The following is an 11,260-nucleotide window of genomic DNA, read 5'->3' as shown; positions in this document are numbered from 1 at the left end:
GACCGCAAACCAGCCCTCAACGCCGGGCACAGATAATCTAAACCTGCAGGATACACAGAAATCAGTATGGATCTCTGTATACATTTTGGTATGTATTTATATTTAGATAGAATTAAACCAATATATTATTGCTAATCAATAAATATACTTTATAAACACATATATATATATATATATATATATATATATATATATAATTATCAATAAATACATAAATATGAAATGATATATATATTTATATATATAATTATATAGGCCTACATATATAAGCACAGTTCTACCACCTATTCAGAGGGCAGCTTATTAGAGCAAGGAGAGGAGGGAGGTCAGTCCACCAAAGAGGGACAGAGGGGGGGTGGAGGCGGGCTTGTGAACACGGGGGGTGGGGGTGGGGGGGGGGGGCGAAAAATAAAAGGGGAAAATATTCAAACCAGCAAATTAATTCCGAACTAAATCCTGCACCTGGAGTTTCCCCCCAAAGAGCAGCGGTAGCGTCGCCGGTTGGCAGACAGCTGAAGGACAAGCCAGAGCCGAGCCAACCGAGGGGTGGCTGCTGACTTTCAAGGCTGGCCAAGGTCCCCCTGAACTCTGGGTAAACTCTCCAAGAGTGGAGGAGGGGGGGGGGGGGGGGGGGTTGGGGGCAGTATTGTAAGGGGGAGGGGGGTTAGCGGGGACCCTTGTCACGGACATCTTGTGTTCTGACCCACTTAGGAGCGGGCTCGGCTTTGCTGGGAAGAAAAAAAAAAGGGAAAAGTATCTGGGCCGAGCAGGCAGATTGCGACGGCACCTGGAACGGTGGGACCGTATCAGCACTTTCACGGTCGTACTTTGAACCGAGCACGCGCATATGGCTGCTTTGCACGGCGCGGCGCGGCGCTGCAAGCCTGCGCCGCCACTCCACAGAGCTTTGTTCCACCTTCCTTTTTAAACCCTGCCTTTTTTCCACGCAGGATAAATACAAGGGACTGAATAAGAAGTGAACCGAAAAAGAGGGGCAGTGCTTAATGCCACTTTGAAATAGCGGCTTTGAAGGAGAGAGGGGGCCCGTGCTGCCAGCCCTGCAGGGGAGCCCGACCGGACACTGTTTAAAAGGTAAAGCCTTTCCCTGGCTTCTCCCCATGTGGAACGCGGCCATGTTTTCTAAAAACGGGCTGGTGAACAATTTCAGCCGGTACGTGGTGGTGAGCACAACGGGCACAACAACATATACACAACAACTTAGAAAGCGTTGCCCTCCTTAGATGAAATGCATGCATTATATAGCCAACAAAAACCCAAGGCTTCCCGCAGTGTCGATCACACTTTTTCCAACTATTTCTGGAAGGTGCACAGGCCTAAAGGTCACTCTTTTCCCCCAGTAAAACATGGGGAGCACTGACGGAATACTAAATGGCCCTCACCTGAGCCCTAGATGAAGCCACTGCCTGCAAGAAAGTAATTGTAATACCCGCAGGATCAGAAGGAGAAAAAAACACAATGACAGCGCAGTTCGGTCTTTAATACTACGCAGTGATCGGACGCTGGGAAACAGAGCACCAAGTCTTCCCAACTTCCAGATCTTGTGACGTCATGGACTAGGCTTTCAAATGAGGATGTGTTATTTTAAAGCGTATCGGCATTCATAACACACCCACAAAAGTCAGCTTTGTAGTGGACACATCCTCTGTGATATGTTACGGTTATTTCACTTTTTAGACCCTGTTGTCCATCACTTTAAACGGGGACGGATTCTCCTGTAATAAAAGGCTACATTGGCCAGTTCAACAGAGAGAGAGCAGGATGAATCAATTTAATGACATTGTAATGTAAAACCATGGAATGGTTCTTCTCCTAGCCATTGGCTAGAAGAAAAACAACACTTTTGAGGCAGACATTGAAACACATTGTGGCTCCTGGCTTTTTCACGCTCCGTCAATGAGAAAGACAAAACAGAACTACAGGGCTTGGCCTTCCTTTAAAGAAGATGTGCAGGCTGGCACACCTGGTTAATTCATGTGGAGAAAAACAGGGGGAAACGTTGCACAGTGACAAGCTGTCACTGTAAAAGTAGAAAAAAAAAAAAGATGTTGCACATTATCTTTCCCCCCCACACCTTCATCCTCCATGACCCGGGGGCCATGGCAGCCCACGCCTTGCTCTAAAGGCAGGCGATCTGGTGGAAGCCCTACCTTCTCGGCCTCTTTGGTGTCGTCAAACAGCCGCTTCTGGCGGCGCGCGGGCACCGACCTGGCCGTGTCCCAGGCCTCGGCCCACATGTTCCCCGGGATCTTCATCCTGGCACTCAGCTCGCCCCGGAGCACGGGGGCGCCCGCCTCGTCCACCACCTCCTCCTCCACGTAGTCCCGGGGAGAGTACCAGCGCACAAAGTCCTCCAGAGAGCAGCCCGGGTTGGCGGCCTGCGGACACCGGGGGGGGGGGGGGGGGGGGGAGCAACGTGTGGGTGTGAATAATCAAATAGGAAACCGTGTTTGCCTGCGAAGCGGCAAACGCCACGCCCCTGAGTCCTTCATAAGCGACTGAGCTGCAGGTGCTGGTTCACAACAATGATAGAGATGCAAATTGTACATGCAAAACAGTAACTGTTGGGACGACACAAGCTCAAAATAACCTCGGGGTGATTTTGCATTGACGGTAATGTAGAAAGACAGCCAGCTGTAGTTACAGAAAAGTGACGCCATCACCTGGAAAAGCTAGAGTTGAAGTTAAACAAGTCTTCTTCCCTTAAAACAAAGCGTGTTCTCAGCAGCCATGCCTCCCCCTGGACTACATGGCGGTATATTTCTTTTCTTTCACCCCAGGCATTGCATACAAGGTTAGTTGCAGAACAATGAGCGAGCGTTAGCCTAATGACAGAGGGTGAGTGGGTCTTGTCGTCCATGAGCGACTCACGGTTCCGCTAGTCTACCGTGTAATGTTAAGCACAATCATTGAGCGTCGTGGTGTCACAGTACCTTACGGCACAAGCATTTTATTCTCTGTGACCCTTCGACTTAAAGAAACGGTCGACGGGGCACAAGAACCACCGTACAGTGAAAAGGGCTTCAGTGGCTTTGTAATGCAGGAGTTGACAATATGGAGCCCCCCCCCCCCCTAAACCCTTTACTCCATGGCTGGCCGTGCTAACTGTGGCACAGGGTGCAGCCATTTCTATGCTCCAGCAATTTCAATGCACAGTGGACACCGCAGGGCATTGTGGGGCCTGGCAGCCCGTTTGGAAAGCATTCGGACACATTCAATTGTTCACACACTGCACTCTTGGGCAGCAGCGCCTGCCTAGCATACTGGAACAGGGCGGGTAACGATGCTCTTCGGTTTCTTTAACGATTCAATGTGAATGTTGTCTCTAAGTGCCACAACATTCACTCTTTTGTTTAACTCTCGAATTGTTGTGAGTTAATATCAGTTAGGAGGTGACCAAAACAATATGCATTTCAAAGGCTACGCATAGATGGTTCTGCTTGTCCAATATGAATAAAATGAAATTAATGAGTTTGTGTACGTGTGTGTGTGTGTGTGTGTGTGTGTGTGTGTGTGTGTGTGTGTGTGTGTGTGTGTGTGTGTGTGTGTGTGTGTGTGTGTGTGTGTGTGTGTGTGTGTGCGCGTGTACACGCGCGCGTCCGTGTGTGTGCGTGCGTGCGTGTGAAATGAAGGGAGCTTGGGGAGAAAATCATTGGTTTTTGGTACACTGTTTTAAGCCATGTCACAGCGCAAGCTCTACCAATACGCCCTCCTTCTTCCACAGCTATATGTCCTCCGTCCCCTCAGCATACAGGCAGGGAGACCGCCAGTCCCTGTCCCCAGCATAGCGGCAGAGAGACCGCCGGCCCCTCCGTTCAGCATAGCGGCAGAGAGACCACCAGACCTTCCCCTCAGCATAGCGGCAGAGAGACCGGCAGTCCCTCCGTTCAGAATACAGGCAGAGAGACCATCATCACCCCCCCTCAGCACAGAGGCAGAGAGACCTCCCGCCCCTGGGAGACATCGACTCTTTCCTAGGCACTGTCCGTCTCATAACACAGAGAAGCGGAGCTGGCCGATACACATCAAGGCTGACAGGTCCATTAAAAATAAGGCAGGCCAGCCCCTGCTTCAACCCCCCCTGAGTCTGCCTCTCAAATTATTCCCAGTTCGATCAGGGCCACATCCAACCTCGAAATGAGATAAGGCAAAAGAAAACACACACACACATACACCCCAGTGCAACATAGATGTTATTCTACTCACTCCTTTGACAAGTGAGCCGGTGTGTGTGTGTGTGTGTGTGTGTGTGTGTGTGTGTGTGTGTGTGTGTGTGTGTGTGTGTGTGTCTCTCTCTCTCCCAGGTACTATCAGGGCCGTCTCCCAGTCCCAAAGCAAGTCCAAAAGTCTAGCTTTTGATTGTGTGTGTGTGTGTGTGTGTGTGTGTGTGTGTGTGTGTGTGTGTGTGTGTTTGTCTGTCTGCCTTCATTCAACAATCACAACCTGACACATTGAGCTCATAACTGCACAGAAAAAAGCAGGTGGCTGCAAGTGTGTATGGATGTCAATAATGATCTTTATGTGTGTGTGTGTTTGTATGTGGGTATGTCTGTGTGTGCATTTCTGTGTTGCGTGTGTCTGCGTGTTATCCATTAGGGACTGCCCTACCATGGTACATGTTTTCTAACAAAAACATATGAACGGGCAAGTGGTTGGCCTGGTTGGGAGAACTGGTTCAGTCTGCGACCACCTGACTAATATACCCAGCATTGTGTTCCTACAATTGTTTGACCTTTACATCATGCAACACGATGTAGTGTGTGTCTAAGTGTGTGCGCTCTGTGTGTTGATTTCTGAGGAGTTTTCTTGTGTTCCTTCCGTAGGGTGTAATTAACCAGAAGGCTCTTCAGCAGCACCGAGGAGGGGGCGCTTGATGTGAGGAACGGTAGGAAGTGTGTAGGATGGTGTAGGGAGCTGGAGAGCATGGGGGGGGGGGGGGGGGGGGATTGATGACAGGGTCTAACCCACTAAAGTGGAGACAAGGGGGGGCTGGGGGACGGGGGGGGGGCTGGGTTGCTGTAGCCCCAGGGGGGTGAGCTGCTACTGCTCATGTCCCCTTCAGGGAAAGATACTGCCTGTGTGCAGTGGCGAGGGTGTGTGTGTGTGTGTGTGTGTGTGTGTGTGTGTGTGTGTGTGTGTGTGTGTGTGTGTGTGTGTGTGTGTGTGTGTGTGTGTGTGTGTGTGTGTGTGTGTGTGTGTGTGGGTGGGTGTAAGCGTGTGTGTATGTGTGTGCACTCATGCAGTCGTGGCAGCAGGGTACAAAAGAAGGAAAAGAAAAAAAAAAACTGAAGAGGCCTTGGTGGATCATTCAGGATGCTAAGGCTGTCATATTCTGGAGTTGCACCATTCATCATAGCCATCCCAGTCGGCCACGCGCCCAGAGGGATCTGGTAATTAAAGCCAAAATGCCAGATTATGCTTGGCTAAGCACAATTACAGGCCTGCACCCTGCTAAATTTAGAGGCCATTCTCCCTGCTTAGGGGGGCCCTATACCGCAGTACCTGACGTGTATCCACAGCGTTCCCGCATCCTCGTTTAGAAACCCGGGCCACTGCTGAACTTGAGGCTTCTCAGGTAGGACACGCCAGAGGAAAATCCTTCCAAAGTAGAGCGTTCAGCGGGACACTTTAAACAGGGCACCGTAATGCGACAAAACACACGCAGGAAGAATAATGGAACGCCGTGGCCCCGGTTGACGTTGCGAGGAAACGCTATTTGTCAAATGCTAGCTCGGGAAAAGTCACCAACAGGCGTGTGTACCCCCTCGGGATCGCCGCAGATGCAGCGCGGTCAATGTTCATTTTGCCAAGTAAAGTCGGCTGAAGTTGATTAATCAGAGAGAAGGGTACAGTCCAACCCGGTTATGTTCGGCAGCAGGTTGCTTAGCGAATCACTCCCGTAATTAATCAACGTGGCCTTGGTTGTCACTGCTCTAAAGAAACATCCTTTTTCTTTGAACAGAAGTAGTCTTCACGTTTACTTCAACACTCACCAAGGCTATATAAAGACCTAATTGTTAACGCAAGATGAACAAATTCTGGTTCATCTGTTGTGGAAAGGGGATAGATATTTTAATGAGGATACTTGTGAAAGGCCAATTTTAAACTGCATTAGCAGTACATGTAACTTTTCATTCCCGGAGTTAGGATTAGCCTGAGCATGCCTCTATGAACATGATATTAGATGATAAGAGCCTGATTTACTGATATTACAAGTGTTGGTGTACCATGACTCCTTGCGAGGTATAATGCTGCCAAACTTACGCAGCTTAAAGTGCTGCAACCACGAAGACAGAAACTACTTTAGTCTCGGTGAGCATGAATCAATTTTAGGCAGCTTATACATTAAAACACTATGTCTAAGAGAGCCGACTGCACGACAGTGTTGAAAACGTGTTTCGGAACTTCCTTTTTTCATTGTGTTTTTAGAAATGTCTCAATTGTGCAACACAAGGCGGAAGCTCGTTCCTGGAAGCTCGTTCCTGTGAAGCGCGGGTGATTTGTAGATCGGTTGTCTCGTCACAGTTGACCAGTTAGACACCGAGAAGCCCTGAGATGCCTTCTGTTAGGTAGACAGGATGCGTTTTGGAATGTTGAAACTAGAGAGACTACCGTAATTAATACCAATTCATTCCTTCAAAATGTCCAAGTCTGAATTGATTTTTTTACATATGGATCGATCGTGATCCCGACAAGCGATGCATTCGAATCGTAAAACACTCAAATCGGCCCCCGATGCGCATCGGTGAATCTTAACATCCCTAATGTTAATGAGGATGCATTAGTAGATAAAAACCAATAAGGCGATTTATTTCTAGGACTCATCCCAATCAATTTGAACATATTTGACACCTGTATCCACAATTACTCAATCATTCAGCGCACGCCCGTTATCAAATGTCAATATCATGTTTATTGGTAACATTTCTCTTCTTAAATGCCCAAAAAATAACATACGGCCTATATGAACCCCTAATGTCTGACACAAAGAGTTAGCATTTTAAAGATCAACGCTGGGAGCAGAAAGACAAATGGAAAAAGTTGGCTGCTGGAATGCACAAATGAACACCTGCTTTCATCGATATGAAAGCTGCAGGAATGAGTGCAGATAATTGCCCTCGTTATTAAACTGGAGGGAGGGGGACTGGGGGAGTGTAGCCTAAAGTTTAAAGCTTAAAGTCTAAAGTAACAGCCAATTTTTCCTCCTTAAAGAAATCTTTGTATTTATTGAATGCTGAGGTGGTGGTCAAACGTAAACAGGGGCTCAAATGAAAATGTATCTGCTTGAGGAAAAAGGAAGGAACGATCCAAAACTTTCCTTGTGAGTTCGGCTGCAACCTTTTCCCCAGACCTCGCCCCCGCTGCCCCCCCCCCCCGCAGAGTGGTCGACACCAAAGACGTCCAGACTTACCTGCCACCGGTCCATTGATGATGTCATTAGCAGGACGGTGCGCCCTGTGTCCGTGTGAAGGGTGGTGGGCTGAATCTAATCTATGGCCTGCCGCTGTGACACATTGACTGAGGGCCACAGCACAACATTAATGGGCTTCATGTCAGCCGCCCTCGTGTGCAGTCTCTCTTAGTGTCGGGAGGTGTTTGTGTGCTTGTGCGTGTGTGTGCGTGTGTGTCTGCATTCATTCACCAATCACAGCCTGACACATGAGCTTATAGCTGCTCAGGAAGAAGCAGGTGGCTGCAATGGCAATAACGACCTGTGTGTTGTGGAGTGTGTGGTGTGTGGCGTGCATGTGTGTGTGTGTGTGTGTCTTGATGCGCCCTCATCTGCCATGACATGTGACTCGCAGCAACAATAACCTTGTATCTAACTGGAACAAGGTCCTACCACTGTACTGGGAGAACGTTGGGCCTGGTTCAATGATTAAGGAATTAAGCCACATCTCCCCCAAACAAAATGTAAACAATATGTTTGACATCGTTGTTTGATATCTAAACTTTATATATTTTTTTATTACCTTACTTATGGTGCACATAAAAAAACAGGCCTGCAGTATGCTAAACCCAGTGCACAAAGAAGCAGTGTTCCCCATTTCTAGCACGTTCCGTCTATTTCCTGTGTTTGAGCCGAGGGGTCGCAAGAAGGTGCAACAGAAAGGCCCACCACGCGCCATCACCTGTTTGAAAGTCCAATATTTCAGCATAATTCATATGCATCTGGATTTAATTCCTGGTTGCACGTCTGGGGTGGCACTTTAGTCAAAGTGTGTGTGTGTGTGCGTGTGTGCGTGTGTCTCTCACCTTGAAAGACTCCATGTCGGAGAGCAGGCAGGCGCTCTGCATGCGGGCCCGGAGGTGGGCGCCCTCGGCCGTGGTGCCCAGCTTGGCCAGCACCTCCGACTGCTCCTCCAGGAGGTCCTCCGTCATGGGGGCCGGCTCCTGTGGGCACACGCACACACATTAGCACGGGCACGCACACACACACACCAGCACGGGCACGCACACACACCAGCACGGGCACGCACACACACACACCAGCACGCACACACGCGCGCATACACACACCAGCACGCACACACACACATGCACGCACATACCAGCACGCGCATGCACATGGGCACACACACACACACACACACACACACAAGCATGCAGACACCCACACAAGCACGAACATTCACACGTGCAGACACATGCACACACGCACACACACACCCACACAAGCAGACACACATGCAGACCCCCACACAAGCACGCACATGCTCACGTGCAGACACCCGTACACACACACACACACACACACACACACACACACACACACACACACACACACACACACACACACACACACACACACACACACACACACACAGTTGGTTACCATTATCCCCTCTGGTCGTTGTTTGTTATAAAGTGATGTCACGAGCGAGGCGGGTAAAATCATTAATGTCTGAATGATCTTTGTTCGTGATTATGTTTCCAAGTGTGTGCGCCTCCTGTACTCGATCTCAAAATGAGGTCACTGTTGTTGCTTGTAGCATATTGAGCTTACCATCAGCATCATTGGAAAAAATCAATTTCTTTATCAAACCGATTGTACATGCTACAATTACCATTTGTGAACAGCATCAAGGGCTGCTATCAGGCTGTTAATAAAAACGTCCCCTCCTTGTTTGTATCGAAGGTTCAAAAAAGGAAAAAATTCAAATTAAAATCAGATTTTGATAGTGGGCCAAAGAAAAAGGATGGAGACTGTGAGCTGACCCCTGTCACTTATTGGCCAGACATCGTCCTACGATGGCGAGAAATCGCTGACAGCTCCATCGCTAGCGCCCGGAGCCGATCTCAACTAAGGGGAGCAGCTGTTCCGTCAGGAAAAACAATCACAGCCTGCTAATCAATCTGTGTGGCCCTCGCTGACAATTGAAGTCCGGGTCCAACTAACTAGTACGCACTAACAAGACTCGCCTCTGATGGCACGTTATGTAGGGTTCAAACCCGGGGACCTCCGCAGTAGTAGAACACGCTGGGCCACACAGGGGGTCCAGCCTAAGTCTCGTACTCCGGATTTAGAGCTAATACGCGGGTGCTACAAGGCCTAGAGGCCCGTCTTCATACCAAGGCAATGCCAATACACCTTTGTGACTGTGTGTTCGTGGTGTTACTGGGTCAAACCAGGAGAGAGAGCATTGTTGTCGACAAATATCGGCCATCAGCTTGTTCTCTGGAAGTGAGATTGCAAATTGAAATGAAGGAGGAATAACAAGACGAAAAAAGTGAATCCAAAGCGAGCGACAATCAAAGACTTCTTGGTTGTGAACGAACCACTGGAAGGAAAGAGATGAATTGAAGGAAGAACTGTTTTTATCTTTATTGCATTTTTTTTTTTGCGCCCCCTCCTCCTGGCCTCTGCTCCTTAATAGCTGTGAGCTACAGCTGGGCCGGTGCTATTACCTCCCATACGTCCCCTGCCCTGACTTAAATGCTTTCTTTAGCCTCTTGTGCGGTGGCGGCCACTAATGGCCCTCCGGTGACGGCACCAAAAGTGCTCTACTTAAATCGGCGGCTTGGTAGCCGGAACGCTTGACACCCGGTCTTTTGAAGCGCGGCTGAGGCGCTCACCTTGTCTGAGCTCTAAATCAGCATTATGGCTGCCGTCGCCACCGCGAGTTAGAGGGAGAGGGAGACAGAGAGAGACCGAGAGAGAGAGACCGAGAGAGAGAGAGACCGAGAGAGAGAGAGACCGAGAGAGAGACCGAGAGAGAGACAGAGACCGAGAGAGAGAGAGACAAGAGAGAGAGACCGAGAGAGAGACAGAGGCCGAGGCCGAGCGAGAGAGACCGAGAGAGAGACCGAGAGAGAGAGAGAGACTGAGAGAGAGAGAAACCGAGAGAGAGAGAGAGAGGCGAGAGACCGAGAGAGAGACAGAGACAGAGAGAGTGAGAGACCGAGAGAGAGAGACAAGAGAGACCGAGAGAGAGACAGAGACCGATACCGAGCGAGAGAGAGAGACCGAGAGAGAGAGACCGAGACCGAGAGACCGAAACCGAGAGAGACGAGAGAGAGAGAGAGAGAGAGAGAGAGAGAGAGAGAGAGAGAGAGAGAGAGACAGAGACCGAGACCGAGCGAGAGAGGGTAGGGTTGCCATGTACTTGTGATGTCGTGCATGTCTTTGCGCGACGGCTTGTCTTTTCCCGTCCAGGCGGATCGATAACCAGCGAGGTGTATGTGGGGAACAGCGCACGACTCGACGTGTCATAATTGTATTTTTGTTATAAAAGGGTCGATTATCGCACGTAATGAAAAAATGTTAATGAAATAATCATCACTGGCAGCGGCGCCATTAGGCCGGCCCTGAGTGGGCGCGCCGGGGGTTTAAATGGGCGCAGAGGAGCGTGGGTGAAAGCCCGCCCGTTTCCGCGGCGCAGACTAATTAAAGCCGGGCAAGGTGAGTCGCGAGGCGAGCCGTCCGCCTCATTACAAATGAAGTGGTCACGAAGGCCCCCCCCCCCCCCCCACCCCGTCATACCACATCCCGTACCCTGACTGACACACACACACACACACACACACACACACACACACACACACACACACATGTGCTTTCCCTTGCCGCACCCCGGTACTGTACTGTACCGTGCCGTCACGGGAGAGGCGAGAACTATGTATGGAAAAAGAGCAGATCGGAAGAGCATAGCACCGAAATCCTTTAAATCAACAGCGGTTCAAACTATTGTATTGTAATCAGACAAAAGAGACCGGGCTGTTTCTCCGCTCCTTTCCGATA

The 11,260-nt window shown here is 49.7% G+C and overlaps 1 protein-coding gene across 1 annotated transcript in view; it reads right to left on the bottom strand.

Moving 5' to 3' along the window:
• The window catches only part of rab3gap1 (RAB3 GTPase activating protein subunit 1), a 45,282-nt gene that overhangs the window by 11,776 nt on the left and 22,246 nt on the right, over positions 1-11,260 (bottom strand). Inside the window, exons 18-19 of the mRNA XM_060040407.1 lie at positions 8,275-8,412; positions 1,989-2,396 (exon numbers count right to left, since the gene is read on the bottom strand). Coding sequence (XP_059896390.1) covers positions 1,989-2,396; positions 8,275-8,412 — 546 coding nt within the window. The remainder of the gene's footprint in view (positions 1-1,988; positions 2,397-8,274; positions 8,413-11,260) is intronic.

Source organism: Gadus macrocephalus, chromosome 20 (assembly GCF_031168955.1).
Source record: "Gadus macrocephalus chromosome 20, ASM3116895v1".
Taxonomy (NCBI): Eukaryota; Metazoa; Chordata; class Actinopteri; order Gadiformes; family Gadidae; genus Gadus; species Gadus macrocephalus.
The sequence above is the reverse complement of the archived record's forward strand: the minus strand, read 5'-3'. Positions and strand labels throughout refer to the sequence as shown.